The sequence below is a fragment of the Fusarium oxysporum genome, chromosome IX (genome assembly GCF_013085055.1).
Source record: "Fusarium oxysporum Fo47 chromosome IX, complete sequence".
NCBI classification, from domain to species: Eukaryota; Fungi; Ascomycota; class Sordariomycetes; order Hypocreales; family Nectriaceae; genus Fusarium; species Fusarium oxysporum.
Genome location: NC_072848.1, coordinates 389,881 through 410,908, shown reverse-complemented (window position 1 = coordinate 410,908; position 21,028 = coordinate 389,881). Strand labels below are relative to the sequence as shown.

Below are 21,028 nucleotides of genomic sequence, written 5' to 3'. Positions count from 1 at the left end.
AGTCATATTACAGCGGATGTACTATCGGTATCTTCTCAAGGCTTCCCACGTCATTCGTCTTCAAGGCAGCAACATGCGGACATGTACAAGAGTTGACAGAACCTGGAAATCTCATTGTCCTCCAAAATGTCCCGAATTGTGAGTCGATGAGCAGTCCAATCATCACCTGCAGCGAAGATATGCAGCTCAATCATGTTGCGGTCTACATGATCAATGCCTATGACATTCTCCACACCGTAGCTTTGTTCGATATCGACGAATAGCGGTGCCGCCGCATCGACGTTTTGCCTACGGATGAAATGGAACGTAAGATGAGTTTCGCCTGGCCGGGCCAAGCGCAGTCGTGGTGCTTCGCGCAGATTCATTGTATCCATTGCGTTGTGAAGGTATTGTCGTTTATGAATTTATTGTTTGTGGGGTTTAGCTTGGGTGGGTTTGTTACTGGAGGGCGTGTAAAGAGGTTAAATCTGAGATACCTACCTTCCTTGATGTGAAGGTGCCTTCCGTTTTGGCATAGTGGTATCCTTCTAAAGGGCGAGATGTCGATGTGCGGTGAGTTTATATACCAGTCTTCGCAAAGCGTACTCATACTTACCTCTGAATGAGTGTGCTCCAAGTGCATACTGTTCACATCGAGATTCATTAGTGACACAGCGGACGTAGTCTTTGCTTCAGAGAATGTTAGGGGTGTCGTGATAAGCACTAGCTATTCACCTCTTTACGTTAGTGACCCAATGATTACCCAAATACCCGATTACCACTCACCCGGACCTAAGCCCGTGCACGTATATTCAGATCATTTTGAATAAGACTTCAGAGATCGCCTTGATCAGTTCAAGGAGGCCGCCACAAGCCTGTGAGATCATGTGTTTCGCTTATATTGAAAGGGTCTGGTGTTTTTGAATGGCTCAGCGGGTAGTGTGTACACGTTGCACAAAGCTGAAACTTTTATGACTGGACTTATGCCTGTAGGCTATCAATCATCTACACATTTCTTCTGGGTCCAGGCTCTTCGCAGAGTGATATAAGTCTTCATGCCAAGGAGTAATACAATTTGCAATTTGAACAGAGAAGTTGGACGGAAGAAACGTTCTACGTGCAGTTCCTCATATCACGTTTAATTACGACGGAAAGACTCCTAAAGGGACTGAGGATTTTATCGTCCTTGAATCTTAGTTAATACAAAACGCACGCGATAATCATTAGCTATCGAGATACCCTCCTAATATAATCGCAATTCGAGAGAACGGCGTATCTGGACTTGTTCATAGCACCCCTCATTCCGTGGTGTCAGCACCGGTAGATGTCACCATCCACATAAGCCGCCAATCTCTGGCAATCTCCTTTTCCTCGCAAATCTTCAAAGTCTCTTCTTTGTGCGCATTCCAATCACGTCCCACCGCAAACACGTACAATGAAAGCAGGTCTTCGAATTCAGTGTACATGATGTGAGTAGCCTCTAGGTTGTAAGTTCACATGACATCGTCGAATGTTGGCTCCAGGATGGAACCGTCTGGCTTGTTTGTGAAATGGAAAGCCATGCGACTTTCGTCTTGGGTCTCGGACTGACAAGAGATTGCTGAGGCGGATTGTATCCATTGTGGGGTGCGGTGGAGGAATTGCTTTGTTTGAGCTGAGTTGAGTGTGTCCAAGATTGGTTTTGATCTGTAAAGGAGTGTAATGAGCGGTGGGTTATATGCTAGTCTTGACACAGCGCCACTGAGCTTGATGTCCGATTCAATCACCGTCGTGTCCCAAACACACCTCACCCACATGTGGGGGTTGTTGGTGACACAAAGGGCGTGTGATTTCTTTAGTAACTGCATCGGCTTGCGGTAAGCACTAACCATTCATGTCGATTTGTCGGAGAGATTCAATGAGGTGATAGGTGGGTTCGGTTTCGTGATTGACTCACCAGCCATGAAATTTGTCAGCGATGCATCGTCAATTGTATGTCTCTACACATATAATCACTGGACTTGCGAGAGAAACAATACTGGTTTTCCAATCACTCTTGACATTGAAACGCGTTCTTCACTGTGCCATGCCGAAAGCGTTTACGATGCACGATATTCCAGAGTTTGAGCTTGATCAAGTTGGTTAGTTATGTCGGCCCAAATTTGTGACTCACGTCGTAACTGATAATCGGTAGCTCGCAGCTATGGTGTAAGGAGTCAAGGAAGGAAAGAAAACATGACGAGAACTAACATATCACTTCTGTAGCCCAGAGCGAAGATCGCATTGCATGGTACGACGTTCCTCCACTTCTGATCCAACATTCTGACAATATGCAGGGTCAGCACCATATGCCCTCTCGCTAGACAACCTTCGAGATCTCTCCTGCACCAAGCTCAGTCCGATCGATACCGATATCCCACTATCTTATGCCCCATCCCTCGGATCGGTCGAGCTGCGCAAACGTCTTGCAGAGATCTATTCAACCGACGAAGCGCCATTGACTGAGAACAATGTGATCATCACGCCTGGGTCGATCATGGCCAACTATCTTGTGCTGAGCACAACATGCACCAAAGGCGACCATGTAATCTGCCAATTCCCGAACTACGGCCCTTTGTACCTCTTGCCCAAGTATTTCGGCGCTGAGGTGGACTTTTGGGTTGGGAAAGAAGAGAGATCGTGGAATCCTGATATTGAAGAGCTCAAAGCACTCATCAAGCCGAATACTAAAGCCATTATCCTAACGTGAGTCTCTGCCGAGGGTCTCGTAAGGATTACTGACAGCGTTGAGAAATCCGTGCAACCCGACAGGAACGGTTCTCTCTCAAGAGATACTGGAGCAGATCCGAGATTTGGCCAAGAGGCATAACATCACAATCTTCGGTGACGAAGTCTTCCGTCCCCTCTTTCACGACGACACTCCAACTCCGCCATCTCTTATTTCGCTGGGGTACAGCAACACCATCTCCACTGGGTCCGTATCCAAGGCCTACTCACTCCCGGGTATCCGTATCGGTTGGATAATCTCACCAAACACAGATATCCTACAACGTATCATCGCAGCTCGAGACTACACAACTCTCAACGTTTCACGCATCGACGATGCCATCGCTTTATTCGCCTTATCTCCCGACGTCCTTCCCAAGATCGTTGCACAGATTCTGGCAACTCAATCAAAGAACATAGAGCAGTATGATCAGTTTGTAACAAGAAATCCGGACCGATGCAGATGGGTTCGTCCGCGAGGCGGCGGAACGGCTTTTATACACTTTTCTGGGTCAAATGGAAAGTCAATTGATGAGGTTGGGTTTGCAGAAAAGCTGATCCAAGAGTTTGGCGTCGCCGTTATTCCAGCTAGTGCTGGTTTTAGTGAGGAGGGAGTTGCTGATTACAAGGGCTATCTCCGTCTAAGCTTGGGACAGCGAGTGGAAGCAGTCGCCGAAGGACTCCGAGCTATTGAGTTGGCTATTCAAGACTTCTAGTCTTTGAAGACATCAATTATCTAAACAAATGGCAGAATAACATGGCTAGCGTGTTCCCTGCCAACATGAACCTCATGTTTCCCATGGTTATCTAAATGCTCCAAACTTCCAAAATTACTGACGCCAATATTCCTGCCACAAATAACAGCTCGAATTGACTCGCCAGCCTCATACTCAATACCCATAGCCCAAATACCGATGTCAAGTCTAACAACATCCCCAGGTTTGATCTTCTCTACCTTCTCGTGAGGATGGAACGGCCAGTGCGGGTGCATACTCTTGCTCTCATCGATCTCACGATGCGATGCTCGGAGTACACCCATTGGACCGCGATAGACAACAACTTCTATCTTTTCTTTTGGCTCCATCTCTTCAAAAGATTGTTTGGGGATACCCTTCCATGGAATGTTGAGGTTCATCATGACTTCTCCATTAGAATCGAGCTTCTCGAGGGTGACGTACACGTCCATGTCGTCGTAGTCAGGACAGGACATGAAGAGAACTGCCTTGGGCAGACCGACTAATCTTGTTGTTTGGTCAAAGCGGTGTGTGAAGCTGACCTGATCATCGGTTTCAGAGTTGTAGCTGACCACTGATGTCTCGGTTGGCTGATCGAGAGAAAGCTTGCTGTCTTTCGTAAAGTAGAGCTTCTTGTAATCTGTTCTCGGGATTGGGAAGTTCTCCTCGACAATGTTCTCGTATGACTGAGGTTCCTTCTTACCAAATCGCAGAACAGCCGTGCGGACCTTTGGTACCTTATCCCAGCCGTTATCCTTGCCCTTTAGGAAGTAGTCAAAGAAATCAAGTAACTCAGTTCTCGCTTGCTCATTACCCCAAATATCATACCACTCTTGCCAAGGGTGAAAGCGAAGCCACTTGTGAGGAGTATCAACCTCAAGCCAGCCTCGAATAGCGCCCATGCCGTGCATTGTGTTGGTCCATGTACCGGTTATGTAAGTGGGGACGTTAATTTTCTTCATATCCGGGCGCTTGTCGTTCCACCACTCATTCGCAAGAGGATGCTGCTTGAACATTTCTCGGAAACTCTCAATTCCGCTGTGGCCTTGCATCATATACTTGACGATGAGCTTATCAAATAAGTCACCGGCGTAGATACCGCCACGGGCAAATTGTTCGCGGTATAAGTCGCCGCAGCCTTCCCATGGAGCAATTGCTTTGAGACTAGGTGGGTTCAACGCTGCGATAAACCATTGTACGATAGCCAGATGAGAATTTCCTGCTAGACCAACAGAGCCGTTGCACCAAGGGAGTTTGGCGATGCTCTCAATGGTGTCATATCCATCCTCAGCTTCTTGAGTGCCCATGATGACCAAGGTTCCTTCACTATCGCCTGATCCGCGAGAATCGATGTTGACAACAGCGTAACCGCGCGGAACCCAATCAGCAGGATCAGGCGCCTCAAACTTCTCAAGTCCAGAAAGGGTCTGTGACGGAATGCCCAGATTCCAAGGAACCATGAGTTCTAGAGATAAAATGCCATTGAACTTCTTTCCAAAAGGTGACCAGCAGATAATAGCAGGAACAGGCTCATCCGTGTTCGGTGGCCGATACACATCAGCGTATAGCGTAACGCCATCGCGCATCTTGAACGCTACATCATGGTCAACGAGAATAGGTGACGGTAAAGGCCGTGCTTGAGGACTGTCGTGTTTCCAACCTGCTGGAAGGACTTCTGAGTGTGGGTTTAGTCCAACATAACCGCCATGACCGACTTTAGGAGTGCCGATGGGCTCAATAGGGACTGTGAAGGGAAGATTTTTGAGAGGCATGATGTTTGCAATGACAAGGATTTAATTGGTAATTCTGTGACTTCAATTTTACAAGCATTTGAGAACCTATTCATAGTCGATACTTGAGATGCCAAAGTGGATTCCGAGGTAGCGAACCGGCCGGTGGACTCGTCGGCCCCACTACAAATGGCGCGGCTCGGAATCGGAATATCAGAGGGGCAAAGCCAAGAAAGCCGGGATTCCGAGCCGAAGCGACGCTTACAGTTCGGAATCAATTGTAGGACCTCTGGTGGCAGGTAAACGTACCTGTTGAGGAGAATAATAAGAAGCAGAGATTGAACTTACTCAAACCCAAATCATCAAACAGTTCATAACAACAAATCAAGCTTGAGATTGGTACCTCTATTCATATCTCGTTCAGTCCATATTTGACTAGTTTTTTTTTAACTCTTGCATCTACCAAAATGGTCGTCAACACAGAGCCCGCTGGTTACCAAGCCAGCTCCGCTTTGAAGTTCGCTGAGCCCACTTCCAACAAGCCCATCCAGGCCAACCCTTCAGGCCCAAACAAGCTTTTTGCTAACCCTGGAACTACCTTTGGCGATTGGCGAGATGACCTCTACCGAGACGGCTTCGCTGTCATCAAGGGTGCCATTCCTCTTGAAAGAGCTGAGAAGTATGGTGATGAGATGCTCTCATACCTTGAGACTTTGTAAGTCCCCCAATACAGTTACTAGAAAAAAAGCATACTAACAAAAGATTTAGCAACGGCGGCATGGGCTTCAAGCGCGACGACCCCAGCACCATCAAGACAGAGACCCTTCCCGTCATCACCGAAAAAGGCATGATCACAGGCTACGGCGTCGCCCACGAATCCTTCGCCTGGGCCATCCGCCAAGAACCCGGTGTCATCGAAGCCTTCGAGCGCGTCTACGACACCAAAGATCTCATCGTCTCGTTCGACGCCGTCAACACCTCTTTCCCCAACCGCAAAGATGTCAAGGTCAACAAGCCCTGGCCTCATCAGGACCAAGACCCCGAGAACCCCGGTTTTCGCTGTCTTCAGGGCCTTGTCAACATCTTCCCCAACGGTGATAAGGACGGTGGTTTGATGGTTTGCAAGGGCGCACATCTCCTTAGTGAAGAGTTTCACAAGGACTTCAAGGATGAGCCAAACAAGATCTGGGCTTGGACTCACGAGTGGTATGGTTTCACAGCAGAGGGTATGGAGTGGTTGAAGAACAAGGGTTGCGAATGGCAAAAGGTCAACGCTGGACCCGGTGATCTTATCGTCTGGGACTCTCGCACTCCTCACTACAATGTTAGTCCTGAGGGCACTCAGCCACGATTCTGCACTTATACATGCTACATGCCTGCTGCGGATGCTACACAGGAGGATCTGAAGAGGAAGAAGGCAGCTTTTGAGAATCTGCAGGGGACGACGCATTGGCCTAATGCTATGCATGTTGGAGGAATTCCTGTCTTGAGAAATGGAGAGCCTTGTCCTTACAACACTAACAGGCCGAGGAAGGCGCCTGAGTTGACCAACCGAGGATTTTTGTTGACTGGTATTCCGTATATTACTGCATAAACCAATTTCGTTAGTTCGCATCAATCTATATATTGCTTCAATCTTCTTTTTAACTTATTATTGATTCATTCAGAACAAGTTGCGTTGCTCCGTGTTCAACAGCGTCCGTATCGTGACCATTAATCCCGTTTCGATAGCTGATACACGTGAGTAATTACTCAATTTGCTTTCTCTAGGCACAGCCTGCTAGACATGTGGGGAAGTGTAGTACAACGTTATGTTGGTTGAATGACCCTGGTGCATGAGAGCTCAAAAGATCCTTGCCACTTGCGTTGATTGTGTCTGAGGAAGAACTAGTGGTTTCCTTTTCGCTACAATCCTCCAGTAATTTAAAAAAAAAAGGAAAAAAAAAAAACCCTGCTTCTTTCTTGACTGGAAAGCCAGCATCAGAACACAGAAACTGTCAAGGTTCATTTGCCCTGCATGGGAAAATTTCCAGATCCGAATATGCATGCCCTAGCTTTCCTACAAAGTTTCCTTATGTTACTTCCCATGCGTTTGAAATTCTGCTGGAGAATGGTGAATTTTCGTTCTACGTTTCCTTTCTGCTATCTATCAGACCAGAAGGTATGATGTTTTCTTGGCTATCGGCGTCGGACACGTTTCTGTCGTCGAGTCGATAAGCAGTCCCCCTGGTGTAGCTGCCGTTATTCACCGTATTCATGGAATCGAAGGCTCTTGATCGGTGAGGGTTGCCGGAAGAAACGGCCCTGAAGCATGTATGTGTCTTTAAAAGCGGCCGGAGGGCAGTCAACGAGGCGGCCAGGATGCTAAGGCCGATCTCGGAGTATAGAACTAAAACCGACTTTCAGTATTCAGAATACATTTAATTACTGGCGAATTTATTTACTAGATGGTTCCTTCAAGTGTTGTTTCAACAGCTTCTTGTGTTGCGAGACCACCAGAGGCTAGCGATAGCCGGCTCAAATCAATAAGATATTTTAAACGAACGATGATTGCGATGGAGCTTCTGAACCAATGTCAGACGACTTGCACCGCGATAAATAGAAAGGAATAAATATACACGGCACCCAGTCCGAGTAAAACCATCACCATGATCTTGAGCTTTAGGCGGAGCTGGGTTCTGTATAGCATATAAATAGGCAAAAGCTGCAGGTCGTAGTCCGATAGTCAGTGCAGAGCACATAGTCATCGTGAAATGAGGTCTTACATACCGCATAGAACCAGCTGATGGTGACATCCATACCAGATAGTGCAAATCCAGTGGTTCCTAGAAAGGCTGTAGAAAGGCATGAGCCTTCTCCAACGCCCCAGGCCACAGACAGCGGACGGGCCCATTGCAGACCAAAAATCAAGGCGGTTACCAAGCACCAAAGCGACACGATGATCATTGAAAACGCAAGAGCCCTTCGAACTATCTTCATGCTGGCGCCGTTCGCGAGGCGGAAGAGTACAAGTCCAACGGCAAGTTTTGAGATGCCGGTGGTGAGAATGCAGACGATTTGAGCGGCTGTGAAGAACTTCGTCTATGCCAGCGCCGTTCCGTCTACATGGGCATGAAGAAAATTATACCATGGCTGCTTTTGTAAGGTCGAAGTCGGGTTCAATCGTTGTTGCACCAATGTCGTATCGTATCGCTTGAACCTCCATTGCGCAGAAGATAATGAAACCGACCTAGCTCTGTATCAACCTACCTGTCATGGTAATCAAGGGAATCAAGGTCGTTTACCAGAGAAAACATCATAGCTATGTCATCGTAGCCGATAGCTTTCTTGATGCTTCGTGCCCAGAGTCTCAAACCAACGGCGATGCCATCAATTACCAAAGAAGCGATCACCAATGGGTAGTAGGCATCTCTCAACCCCATTGTGACAAAGTATTATGAGATTGGAGGTGAATTCCGCAGAGAAGATGGCTCGGTCCCTTGGAGTAACTAAAAGCTCTCTGCCTTACGTCTCAACTGAAAACCGAAGAAGATCAGGGGCCCTCACACCTTCCGCTCCCAGATATTTGGACACTGAGCGTTAGTCCACTTCCTGGACGGATGCATGTTCTGCCGGGCAAGGGAGCTTTCTGACAACAAGGGCCCTCCATGTTGATATCAAGGCTTGAGCTCTCGTCGCTCCCTTAGATATGATGTAGAACAGATTGCTGTGCAAATGCAATAGCAATCCCGACTAGACTATGCCAGGGGTAACCAACAATCGCCACACGTACCCCGGTAAAGGCAAGCCTGCCATTCCAAAGGCTCACGTTCCTGACGGGTGTACATGCTTGGTGTATCACATGATTTAAACCACGAATAAACTCAAACCCAATCATGATAAGATGATACCTTAGTAAATAAAACAAGAGAGATGAAGGAAGGGCAATAGAGGAAGGTGGATCGACGACCTGCTAACGTACGATAATTTGCCCTGAGGGATTTAAGGACCAACATACAGCCCCTCGACCAACACGCACAGGGGTCGAGAGTGGATTGCAGTGAAGGACATTGGGTAAAGTAGACATAGAATTTCGCACAAAGCAAAATGAATGCTACATTACCATGAGCTTTGCTTCCGCTTCTCCGGTAGCAACCGCGGATTGCTATCCGGACTGGGATACGATCCACACTGATTGCATGTAGGCGAGATATCTCAGGGTACAAGAAAGGGGACAAGAATACCGGACCGCTGCAAGCTCACTTTCATCGCTGTATAAGAACAATTGGACTTAAACCCCAGTATTGGCAGCTCCAACTTTTACTACTAGTTCTCTATCGATTATTCTAAGATGAATTCATCCGACATTTGTCCACTTCCAAGTGTTCCTGAACAAGTCACTGCCAATTGGCTTGGCAAGGTTCTCGGACAGAATGTGAAATGTCTGGAACTAACTCGCAGTGTTCTGAACGCCACAGCCAGCAAACTCTTCTTTACCATAGAGTATGAGAATGATAAAGATGATGAAGACAGACCAAAGCATGTGTGCATCAAAGGAGGATTTAATCCCGCGATGCTGGCAACAGAAGGCTTCAGAGAGCTTCTGATATCCGCCTACACCAACGAAGCGAAGTTTTTCAGTCTTGTTGCACCTACGCTAAATCACATGTCTCTTACAAAGGTTTGGTGGGCAGGCGTTAGGGATGAGCAAGGCATTCTTGTGATGGAGGACTTGAACGAGGCCGGATATACATTTGGAAACCCGCGAGATGTGTGGTCGATTGATAAAGTCAAGGCTGGCGTCGAACAGCTAGCAGCACTACACGCTAGCACTTGGGGGTACTCGTACGAAGATTATCCTTGGATCACGGCTTCATATGAGGGCATGATGATGGCTCTCGCTGATATGTGGGATGACCAGATCCATGGTGCGGATCGACCTCCGTGTCCTGATATCAGCAAAACTTCCCGAGAGCGTACGGTGAATGCCATCAAGAAGCATTTTGCCACCAAGAACCCAAAGTTCATGTCTCTGATACATGGCGATCCGCACACGGGTAATACATATCTCGACAAAGCTGGCAACCCACGTTTTCTCGACTGGCAGACCTTTCACATTGGATCACCATTCCATGACCTGTCCTACTTTATCGTGGGTGCTTTATCAGTGGAGGACCGAAGAGCGAACGAGGTGGCGGTAATCGATCATTATCTCGAAGCTCTGGCTAAATTCGGAGGCCCTTCTCTCTCAACGAATGATGATGATGTTATGAAGGAGTATGCAAAAGCGACGATGGCCGGTATGGGTTGGATTCTTACACCATACGCTTTGCAAAAAAAAAAAAGAATGTGTGTTTCCGATGTGCGAACGATATGGTGCTGCGATCGTTGATCATAAGTCAATCGAAATTGTCGAGGCTCTACGGGACCTTGAGTAATTATGTAACAGTTTGTTGTCATAGAGAGGAATTTCCCTGTTAAGTCGGACTGGAGGTAATGCTATAGGAATTTAGGAAGGATGATACCGTCTTTTCACGAGTCAATTGAGTTTTCCTTGCACCAACCATTGTCACTAGAAGCACAATACTAATTCTTGTTTTGCCCTTGATTGGATGTCCTTAAATATGGAGAATAATACAGTAGAGATCAGCATAAGTATACAATTTCTCCACGCTTTTAATCCGAATGGCTCAAAGAATGGATGAGCACTATCTTATTATCATGGTTCGGCCTTTATCCTTTCAAGAGCTTCCTTCTCGAGTATAGCCCGGAAACCAACACGAGGCTATATCGGGCGGGATCTTTGAAACACGCATGCTTGACAAGTAAACAAATCATTCAGGTTTGCCATCAGCTGCGAACTATTCCTTGAACTTAGCTTTTGTGAGTGCCTCGAGAGTTCAACCTGAACTTAGGATGCCTACGATTTGATTTCCTGTCGTATCCCAAAGTTACTGGCGTTTGAACAGGTTCAAAAGATTTTACTATCGTGATTCGATGGGTTGATTTAGATTCATCTTTATACGGCGTATCAATCGAAAACGAGAGGTCAGAGTACTACAATACCTTTGGCTTCCTCGCATGACATTATCAAAGCGCAGAACTAGAGGCCGATATCGAGTTAAGCGCCGGCACATCAGTGGTCAAGGTACTTTTGGTATCGATGATGTGCTAAAGTTAGACCTCGTATTTCGGCAATTCGGCACCACATGCTATCAAAACTCAGCGATCCATTGCTTTTCCGCCTGTCCTTTGAGATAAGTCATTGGGGTTTCCCTTCAGCTAGACCAATCATCTTCTCGCCCGTAAAAGGAGTTCAATGGTTCTCGAACTGGAAGGTAGTATTGGATAATCGGCCATTAGAACCTCAGTTTATCTATATATTACACATTATTTGATGTATAAAAGTGAGTTTGGCCTTGAAATTGCATCTATTCTCAACTAGCTCGGTCCATCGCTTTTAAGCATTCTGAACCAAGACATGCGTTACATCGTGGGATTTCTTCTCGTCTTTTTGAGCTTGTGCATGGGCGAAGAGGTACGCGTCGCTCATGAAACACGAAATAGCCATGGGGACATGTGGATTAAAGGGGAGCGGATCGACCCGAACGCTCGCCTTCTCCTTCGCATTGGCTTAAAGCAGTCCAACCTCGAGGACGCGGACAGTCTCATCCACAACGTCTCGCACCCGTCGTCTCCCGGATATGGCAAGCATTACTCCAGACAAGATATCGTTGAGCTGTTTGCGCCATCTAATGATACGGTCGAGACGGTCCGCTCGTGGATATTAAGACATGGCGGTTCTTCAGCACTTTCGCGAGATAGGGGATGGCTGCACGTCAACATGTCGGTCGTAGAAGCAGAGAGCATGCTTAACGCCAGTTATTACAAGTACCATCACACCCTGCAAGATTATTCCACAATATCATGCGAGGAATACTATGTTCCCAGCACTGTTCGGCCACATTTCGACTTTGTCACCCCTGGCGTGATGCTTCTAGCGCCTAAGCAGCCTCACATCAACAAAAAAGTCAAGAGACAGGAACCGCCTATTTTTCAACCCGATTCCACGAGTCCACCTTCAACTGGTACATCGAAGTGCGGTGACGCTGTCACTCCCGATTGCATGCGAAAGCTTTACAATATCCCGAAGAATACACTGAATCATTCGTCCAATAGCCTCGGAATCTTCGAGACAGGCGACTATTATGCCCAAGAGGATTTAGATATGTTCTTTGGCAAATTCGCGCCCAACATCCCTAAGGGGACCCACCCTCACCTCGTTTCAATCGATGGGGGCTCTGCACCGGTCAAGCCAGCCGAAGCTGATGGAGAGTCCGACCTTGACATGCAGGTCGCTTACCCGCTTATATACCCTCAGTCCATCACGTTATACCAAACTGACGACAAGGTGTACACTGTGAACGGAGCTGGAGGACTGTTCAACAACTTCCTCAACGCCATTGACGGGTCATACTGTTCTTACAAAGCCTTTGGAGAGAAGGGCAATGATCCTTCGTTTGACGACTTTTATCCTGACACGCAACTTGGTGGTTACACGGGCAAGACGCAATGCGGCATTTCGAAGCCAATGAACGTGATTTCCATCTCGTACAGTAAGTCGGAATCGGACTTGCCTTTCTACTACCAGCAACGGCAGTGCAACGAGTTCATGAAACTCGCGCTCCAAGGACACACTGTTCTAGTTGCTTCCGGAGATGCCGGCGTAGCCGCTCGCTCCTGGGACCCAGAGCCAAACGGATGTCTAGGTTTGAATAATACGGTGTTCAATCCCAACTTTCCCGGAAATTGTCCGTATGTGACAGTTGTTGGTGGGACTAGGCTACCTGCTGGCGCTCCAGCCACTGAGCCAGAAGTTGCAGCGTATCTCCCACATCAAGACGGTTCGGATAGCACATACACAAGCGGTGGAGGTTTCAGCACCATCTATTCGATCCCAAGCTATCAGAAAGCAGCACTCGATAAGTATTACATGCACCATGATCCAGGCTACAAATACTTCAGTACTTTGTATAATGCTACACACAATGGTACGGTCCCCATCGGTGCAAATGGCGGAATTTACAATCGCATAGGAAGAGGTATGCCAGAGTAAGTCCATCGATCCCATCTCATGATGACTTGCATTCCTGACATGCTTTCATTTATAGTGTTTCGGCTATCAGTCAAGACATAGCAACCTACGTAGGTGGTGAATACGGGCTGATAAGCGGTACCAGCGCAGCGACACCTTTGTTTGCTTCCATAGTGACACTCATCAATGAACAGAGACTCAAAGCTGGAAAGGGTCCTGTTGGATTCATCAATCCAGTCATTTATCAAAATTCCCAAGTATTCAACGATATCACAAAAGGGAATAACGAGGGATGCGATACAAAAGGGTTCTCTGCAGTCCCGGGATGGGACCCGGTAACTGGGCTTGGGACACCTAGGTATCCTGAGATGTTGAAGCTGTTCATGGGCTTACCCTAAGGAGTAATCAGGAATAAGATTGGTCTTTATAGAATTCTGTGACGGCTTGTCCGGCATGGGAGATTGTCTCTCTCCGATCCTCTGCCGTGATAGGGATCACATCTTTACTTAAGTATTAAAGTGTAAAAAGACAGTAAATCTTTAGGACTTAGTTAAACAAGACATATATAACAATTACTTCTATACATTAATAATACTAATAAACAGGCAACTAAAAGAAAGAGTTTATTAATATCAAAAATATTAAATATCAAAGAAACTCTTAATTTCTGCATAAACTATTAGGCATAGTTACAATTTCCTCTTTATAATAATGAGACAAGTATAAAATCCGAGGATATACATCTTGATTCTCCGCTTTCTTATACACAACGTCATAGACTCTGTATGTTTCACATTATGCTGCCAGCCAAGGAGTCAAGAACCAATGAAATATGGCAAAGCCGAATCACTGCATATTGGGTTGCGGGGATAAGGCAGGCTGGTGATTTAAGCTGAAGGCTTGCATTATGTTGACTATATGTCTTCCTGTGATTTGTTTAACGAAGTGCCTTGTGTAACAGTTGGGTAACACAACATCAATAGTCCCCTCTGCAGCTTCAAAGGTGGCTCATCATGCATCGGGCTCGATACGGATCTTGGCCCTTCCCGACATTCTCGTATTTATTCTTTGCTTGGGAGCGGTCCTTCACACTTTCTCCTTTTCGTTGCATATTTATCTAAATCCTCGGCTATCTTGTTGAGCCCGTTGAGAAACGAAAGGCCACTTTCCCGCCTGAACATAAATAACCTGTCGACCCTCTCAAAATGATTACCCAGTCCTCTCCAACTGAGCTCTCATACGTCGGCACCACTGTGGTCCTCTTCGCAGTTTTGCTTTGGTGGATAATATCGACGTTGAGCTCTCCATTGCGACCTTATCCCGGCTCTCTTTTCGCTAGTGGGTATTTCACAGATTAAGATAAAATGCAGAGGGTAACAGTCTCTTGTCTCTAGAGTGGACGAACCTTTGGCGTTTATATCAAGTCCGGACTCAGAAATACCAATGGACCATTCAAGACCTTCACAAGAAATACGGTCCCATTATTAGAATCGGTCCGAACTTACTAGATCTGGACTATCCCGAACTGATCAAGATTATATATGGCACAGACCATAGATGGCTCAAGGTAAGCGCGGTAGGCATAGAGCGGTAACAGAGCTAACGCCTACTAGACACAGTTCTATCTCAATAACAGTAGTATAGTGGATGGCAAGATCAAGCATAATCTGTTCAGTACAACGAGCCCAGCAGAACACGCACAGATGAAGAAGCCAATGGCTAAGTATTATTCATCAAGCAATGTTCTGACCATGGAGGTAAAGATGAACCAAGTAATCGAGGAGCTCTGCAAACAAATCGACAACCGGTTTCTAGAGGGCGACAAAAGCTTTGATCTGGCAGAATGACTGGGATTATGTGTGTACATTCTTGGCTTCCAAACTTGACTGCTCACTCACTGTATCAGATACTTGGGACATGATCGGTTCTTTGACTTTCAGCCAGCCCTTCGGGTACATGAAAAAGGGTCACGACTTTGACGGGACCATCATAGCATCTGCACTATCAGTAGACTACTTCGCTCAAATCGGCCAAATGCCCTTCCTGGACTGGCTTCTCAACAAGAATCCCATGGTGCGCATTGGTCCTCCGGATATAAGCCATGTTACTCACTTCTCGATCGCCCAACTTCAGCGCCGGCTTGAGCAACAGGAGAAGCACAAGTCATCAGACGAGCCAGACTTTCTAGACCACTTCATTGGTGGAATGAAGAGCAATCCAGATTCTGTTAATGCAAAGCTCGTGCTGAACTTCCTATTGGCTAACGTCCTTGCTGGAGCAGACACCACTGCGATTGCACTTCGTGCTATCTTTGACTTTTTGTTGCAAAACCAACATGCCATGACCAAGCTCAAGAGCGAAATCCTCACGCTGAGCTTCAATGATGCTGAGGCTGTGCCATACAGTAGAGCTCGATCGCTGCCTTATCTTGACGCTGTCATCCGGGAATCGCTGAGAATGCACCCCTCTGTCGCTATGCCTCTTGAACGCTACGTTCCAAATACTGGACTGACGTTACCAGACGGTAGCTTCATACCTCCTGGAGTTGCCGTAGGCTTGAACCCATACATCATCGGTCGCAATGAAGTGGTCTGGGGTGAAGACACTCATCGATTTCGTCCTGATCGATGGCTCAAGACAGAAGACGAAAGTGAAGGGGAATACCAGCGGCGTTTGAGGAAGATGAATGGAGCCGATCTAACTTTTGGCGGAGGTTCTCGAATTTGCATCGGGAGACATATTGCTCTTATACAGATCTACAAGGCTGTAGCTACATTGGTGTCACGGTATGACATTCAACTTGCGGATCAAAATGTCAGGATGAAGATCATATCTGGATGGTTTCCGCGTGAAACCGGATTATTTGTCAGAATGCGCAAAAGATCGGAAACGGGGAAGCTTTGAACAGGAAGGGAACAAAGTTTGTCAGATTGCTGAGCTAGATTTCAATAACCATTCCTTCATCTCCAGGATACAAGGACCCTTCGCTCTCAAGCCTCTGCAACAAGTTCTCAAAGTCCGCCCAGTCACAGCCAATCTCATCAGGGAGTATCGGCATGTTAAATGGCTGACCCGAGAACGGATCGAGGATGCCCTCGTCCATTGATAAATTTGGATGGCTGAGCATTGCAGGATCCGACTGGCCTAAGGATTCTGCAAAGGTCTGATTACCTCCCTGCGGGTCTGTCAAAGGTGTCACATTTTGATCGGATAAGCTTGTTGACGAGTTCAGCACTGGAGTTCTGTGGTCGCTATCATTTGGAGCTGAGATGGGTCTCATAGCTTCTTGGACAACACGAAGAAGGCCATTTAGAATGGTGTTCAAGCGGTCTTCTTCACTGAGGCCAACACAGTAGCAGCGGACCAAGTCAGCAGCTGTCACGAGGAGCTGTCCTAGTTAGCATCGTAATACTCATAGTAAATGACTGAACTTACACTTTGGTCAATTTTCGAGACACGAGAATGAGGCTGTTTCAAGATATGCACCGCCAGAACATACATAGCATGAAGTAACGGAAAATAAGCAGGTGCAAATAGATGCGACGCCGATTCGTCGTTATCAGCGAGAAGATGAATTATCTTTCTTGCTGAGTTTGCAACCATCGATTGACCGTTGCGGATCTGGTACTCCCATGGTGTATCTTTGGCAATGATCTCTACAGCCATGTGCAGAGCGTTTTTGCTGATCAGAAGGCAGTTGCGGTTCAGCATGATGAGGCTGCAACACATTAGCTTCAAAAGGCATCGGCTGGCTTTGATGAACTTACGCGTTATGGTAGTGTAGAGACGCAAATGACGCGAGGCCCAAGTTTTCTGGTACGCGCATAAAGTCCGACGTAGGTCTATCGCATGTTAGCAACCAGGTAGCTCCTGCAATGAGGTGACCTACCTTATACCAGCAGGGACACTATTAGCCCAGTTCGTCAACATCAAAAAGGCCTCTCCAGTACTAGTAACTTTCTCCTTAACAACCGCCTCAATGGCCCGTCTACTAGCCCTTTCCTCAAGCTGTCTTGCCGTAGCGCACCGACGACTCATCTTGCTAAATACATTCGCCATCGATAACGAAATACGCGACGGCTCAAGCACAGTAGACTTAAGAACATCCAGGTCCAGGGTGTCGAACGCGTCATCCGAGATCGTGGATACGTAGCCAAGCTGGAACGAGAAAAGCTTCTCATAGCTATACAGAGCCCACCACGCAGGACTCCAGGCATCGAGATCTAGAGGTTTCTTTCTATTCTTTCCGGGCTTGTTGAGGCCGAGGGAGTGGGCGATTGAAAGGCAGATACCGAGCGTTGTCCAAGCTGAGATGATTTCGTCGTTCAGGCGGAGACATACTGAGAAAAGAAAGAGGACTTCGATGGTGTCGTATGATACGTTGCCGATGAGATGTCCAAGTGCGTTGCGTGCTAAAGACAGTGTTTCAGTCATGTAAGCCTTTCGCTCGGCATGTTGAAGAATGCATCCTCCCGCAGCGAAGAGTAGATGACTTCTCAGCGCTGCAATGTCAACCGAGTGCAACGTTAAGCTCCCTGGGTGCGGAGGGTGAGATTGTACTACATCGGCACGAGCTTGGTCAAGCCTCACAACAGGATAAAACGTGTGTATCTCCCTCGCATACGCGTCGAACAAAGTCTGGGGTACCCATGTCTCCGGTGTGATTGGTATTCCGTGCTGGGGCTGAGATGCCGATTGCGGGTTTAGAGTAGAGGGGGGATATGAGCCAAAATGGTAAGGGATGCTCAGCCGGGAACAAGCCAGATCCAGCCATTCCGTCAATATCTGGAAAGATGTGGTGCCAGCACTTTGTCGCCAGATCGGCAAAGGGTTGCTAATCGTGTCTGTATGAGAAGAATCTCTACTCTGCGACGGTCTCGGACTCTGCGACCTCGCGCGAATCGGCCCAGTAACCACCGCAATCGTCCTCGGCTCAGCAATAGAATGCCTTCTCTCCACCGCCCCATCAGCACCAGCCTGCAATCCATACTCCGACGGACTCGCAGACGTAACAGACCCTCCATCAGTGGACTTGCCCGCCTCTCGTCTCTTGATCAACTTCCCCGGCCTGCGCCTATCTTCTGTGACGCAAGCGATTCCCGCAAGGATACAAGCCTGACAAGAGGGCTGTTGTTCGTCACAGCGCGTTTTACGACTCCGACAGTAATTGCATGCGAAATTGAGGCGGCGCCGTTTGCTGGATCTGGGGATCCCGGGGCTGTCTTCGGTATCCATTGGGGAGGGCATGGGGTCGGAAACGTGGGGGAGAAAGTGTGGAGGAGTAGTTTGGTATGGTGATTGGATTGATGCGATGCCGGTAGATGAAGACGGATTCCGGTGACAAGGGTTTGAGAGAGGTTGAAGATCTGGAGTCGATGGGTACTGTATGTTTGGGTGGTGAGATACCGAGCCGACGGAGGCGCAGACAGCGTATTTTAATAAACGATCGGTAAACCTTTGTGCTTCCCCGCATTCATTCCCCTCGGAGACTCGGCTCCACCCCCGCAACCCCAGCTCACGATGCTTGGTCCATCGTGTAACAACCAATCGGAATCTATTCGTTACGCTATCAGACTAACTTCGTACAAAAGCCCAGACCACGACTCCGACCCGGGGGCGACTTGATTGATATAAACCTCGTTTCGTCGCTGCTTTAGATATGGGACATCAAACTCATCCAGTTGACAAGGTGTAGTCATGGCTGAGCGACGCGATTCTTTCGGTATGAAACCTGATGTTGATGCTGTTGAGGATATCATCAAGACGCCTCATCATGAAGCTCACGATGCGTCTGGTACGGTTAATTTGTATCAGGACGGAACTGTTGTTCTGGTCCCGACGCCTAGTCCTGACCCCAAGGGTAAAAACACCATTCCTTCTGGTTATCGTCAACTCACATCTTTTAACAGATCCTCTCAACTTGCCCGTCTGGCGCAAGTACATGATCATCCTCCTTGTCGGTTTCTACTCCGGTATCTCAGTCCTGGGAACCTCCGGTCTTGGCTCCGTCGCCCCAGAGCTCTACGCGCTTTATCATAACGACAATCCCAAGCGCATCAGCGATTTGCTGACTTATCCCACTCTCTTCATGGGAATTGGCAATTTGCTCTCCATGCCTCTCGCCAACGCCATCGGCCGACGACCTGTCTTTCTCTTCTCTCTTCTTCTTCTGACAGTTTCTGGAATCTGGTGTGCTTGCTCAAAGTCGCTTACAAGCCATATCGCGGGCCGTAACATCTTCAGTCTAGCTGCTGGGCAGAGCGAGGCCCTTGCACCTTTGATCGTGCAAGAGATTCACTTCCTTCATCAACATGGCATTAAGCTGTCTTATTTTGTTGGAGTTCAGAACACACTTACTGCGGCCCTCTTCACTGCGACTACATACATCGTCCCATCGCTTGGATTGCCCTGGTGGTATGGTATCATGACCATCATCAATGGTTTCACGATGATCATGTCTATCTTCTTCCTGGCTGAGACTCGCTACGAACGACCCGAGGACGCGACTGGTAAGCTTTTCAGTCCTCTTCATTAGTCGATACTAACCTTAAACAGAGGGTGCAGTCCATCTGAAGCTCGACAAGAACGGCAACGTAGCCCGCGAAGGTACCAACGAAGTTTTGTACCAAGTCACAACCCGCAACGGCGTTGTTCTCCAACCTGAGAAGTTTGGCGAGAGAACATGGCGCGACGATATGAAGTTGTTCCACGGCCAGGCGGACTGGAAGAGCCTTGTCTCATTCTACAAGGACGTCGGGCTCTCTCTCATCCTGCCACCTATCTTCTGGATCTTTATCCTCAATGGTGCTTTCCTAGGTCTTTACATCTACCAAGCCTCAACCTTCGCTGTTATTCTGGTGCAGCCGCCCTATAACTTCGACGGCAAACTTCTCGGCTATGTGCAGCTTGTCCAGATCATCGATTGTCTGCTTGCCGTCCCGCTGCTCGGATATGGCTCGGATATCATCTGCAGATTCATGAGTCGACGAAATAAAGGTGTTTTCGAGGTAAGCTTCCTTCCCAGCTTTTCAAGACCGCATACTGACTGATACAGCCTGAATATCGTCTTCTTGTCTTGGTCATCCCCGCGGCTTGTGCGATCATCTCAGCAATTGTCTACGGCCACGCAGCCGCCTCGCCCAACGACTATCACTGGATCGCTATCGTCGCTCCATATCACCTCGGCTTCTTCTCTTTCCTCGGTGCGAACTTGGTCGGAATCACTTTCGTCATGGATAGTTACCCCAACAAGTCTGGACCTCTTCTTCTGGTGGTTTGCGCTGGCCGGGGTTTCGTGTCATTCGGTTTGAGCTACGCGACTGTACCTTCGATTCAATCCCTTGGGTACGACGGTGCGATGAACATTCTTGCTATTATCTGTGGCATTCTGAGTGGTATGGGAATCATCATGTACTTTATCGGCAAGCGTGTTCGTGAGTGGGCGCGTCGACGTATCTGGCCTAAGCATCACGAGGAGTAGGGTTTGGCAAGAAACGAGGGTATGGAGACTAGAACATTATGTCTCCAACTTGATTAATTGAGAACCTATATTGAATGATTCAGGGTGCAGAGATCCACGTATCTGTCTTCTTGCATAAGAATTCTATAATGCAATGCTTTAGTGTGAAGTCTCATTACTGCCTAATCGGGAAATATCAAGAGTGGGATGGTTGGATGACAAACCACGAACCAGCAGATTGCTATTGGCGAGCCGTGTCCTTGCTGCACATAAAACTCGCCTCTGTTAAGCGACTTTCGCTGCATTG

General features: G+C 47.7%; 9 protein-coding genes across 9 annotated transcripts; 6 read left to right on the top strand and 3 right to left on the bottom strand.

Moving 5' to 3' along the window:
* Positions 1-2,062: 2,062 nt before the first annotated feature.
* On the top strand, positions 2,063-3,369 carry FOBCDRAFT_143261 (pyridoxal phosphate-dependent transferase; the record flags this gene model as incomplete). Its single annotated transcript, XM_059608159.1, has 6 exons — positions 2,063-2,099; positions 2,153-2,166; positions 2,224-2,248; positions 2,295-2,703; positions 2,750-3,191; positions 3,313-3,369. The coding sequence occupies 6 exons, from the start codon at positions 2,063-2,065 to the stop codon at positions 3,367-3,369; spliced, it is 984 nt and encodes a 327-aa protein (XP_059465742.1).
* Positions 3,370-3,460: 91 nt separating this feature from the next.
* FOBCDRAFT_243191 (Alpha/Beta hydrolase protein) lies at positions 3,461-5,230 on the bottom strand (the record flags this gene model as incomplete). The annotated part of the gene is made up of 1 exon (XM_031189408.2): positions 3,461-5,230. One exon carries the CDS (start codon positions 5,228-5,230, stop codon positions 3,461-3,463), a length of 1,770 nt encoding a protein of 589 aa, XP_031033393.2.
* A 425-nt stretch (positions 5,231-5,655) lies between these two features.
* FOBCDRAFT_263786 (uncharacterized protein) lies at positions 5,656-6,782 on the top strand (the record flags this gene model as incomplete). Its single annotated transcript, XM_031189407.2, has 2 exons — positions 5,656-5,903; positions 5,957-6,782. 2 exons carry the CDS (start codon positions 5,656-5,658, stop codon positions 6,780-6,782), a joined length of 1,074 nt encoding a protein of 357 aa, XP_031033392.2.
* An 849-nt stretch (positions 6,783-7,631) lies between these two features.
* On the bottom strand, positions 7,632-8,610 carry FOBCDRAFT_278826 (uncharacterized protein; the record flags this gene model as incomplete). Its single annotated transcript, XM_059611556.1, has 5 exons — positions 7,632-7,752; positions 7,807-7,892; positions 7,958-8,263; positions 8,316-8,417; positions 8,473-8,610. 5 exons carry the CDS (start codon positions 8,608-8,610, stop codon positions 7,632-7,634), a joined length of 753 nt encoding a protein of 250 aa, XP_059465741.1.
* A 908-nt stretch (positions 8,611-9,518) lies between these two features.
* On the top strand, positions 9,519-10,605 carry FOBCDRAFT_145055 (kinase-like domain-containing protein; the record flags this gene model as incomplete). The annotated part of the gene is made up of 2 exons (XM_059608204.1): positions 9,519-10,467; positions 10,514-10,605. The coding sequence occupies 2 exons, from the start codon at positions 9,519-9,521 to the stop codon at positions 10,603-10,605; spliced, it is 1,041 nt and encodes a 346-aa protein (XP_059465740.1).
* A 1,020-nt stretch (positions 10,606-11,625) lies between these two features.
* On the top strand, positions 11,626-13,818 carry FOBCDRAFT_167340 (peptidase S8/S53 domain-containing protein). The gene is made up of 2 exons (XM_031189404.3): positions 11,626-13,279; positions 13,339-13,818. Exons 1-2 carry the CDS (start codon positions 11,649-11,651, stop codon positions 13,658-13,660), a joined length of 1,953 nt encoding a protein of 650 aa, XP_031033389.2. The 5' UTR covers positions 11,626-11,648; the 3' UTR covers positions 13,661-13,818.
* A 649-nt stretch (positions 13,819-14,467) lies between these two features.
* On the top strand, positions 14,468-16,054 carry FOBCDRAFT_243186 (cytochrome P450; the record flags this gene model as incomplete). The annotated part of the gene is made up of 5 exons (XM_059610531.1): positions 14,468-14,600; positions 14,657-14,829; positions 14,882-15,069; positions 15,203-15,975; positions 16,026-16,054. The coding sequence occupies 5 exons, from the start codon at positions 14,468-14,470 to the stop codon at positions 16,052-16,054; spliced, it is 1,296 nt and encodes a 431-aa protein (XP_059465739.1).
* Positions 16,055-16,200: 146 nt separating this feature from the next.
* Positions 16,201-18,509, bottom strand: FOBCDRAFT_297883 (uncharacterized protein; the record flags this gene model as incomplete). Its single annotated transcript, XM_059611923.1, has 5 exons — positions 16,201-16,600; positions 16,698-16,730; positions 16,762-16,980; positions 17,030-17,104; positions 17,152-18,509. 5 exons carry the CDS (start codon positions 18,507-18,509, stop codon positions 16,201-16,203), a joined length of 2,085 nt encoding a protein of 694 aa, XP_059465738.1.
* Positions 18,510-18,959: 450 nt separating this feature from the next.
* FOBCDRAFT_205951 (major facilitator superfamily domain-containing protein) lies at positions 18,960-20,742 on the top strand (the record flags this gene model as incomplete). Its single annotated transcript, XM_031189401.2, has 4 exons — positions 18,960-19,122; positions 19,172-19,771; positions 19,818-20,269; positions 20,317-20,742. 4 exons carry the CDS (start codon positions 18,960-18,962, stop codon positions 20,740-20,742), a joined length of 1,641 nt encoding a protein of 546 aa, XP_031033386.2.
* Positions 20,743-21,028: the final 286 nt, after the last annotated feature.

Coding starts and splice junctions, on each gene's coding strand:
- FOBCDRAFT_167340 (XM_031189404.3), top strand. CDS start 11,649: ATGCGTTACATCGTGGGATTTCTTCTCGTCTTTTTGAGCTTGTGCATG. Junction 13,280..13,338: donor ATAGGAAGAGGTATGCCAGA/GTAAGTCCATCG, acceptor TTTCATTTATAG/TGTTTCGGCTATCAGTCAAG.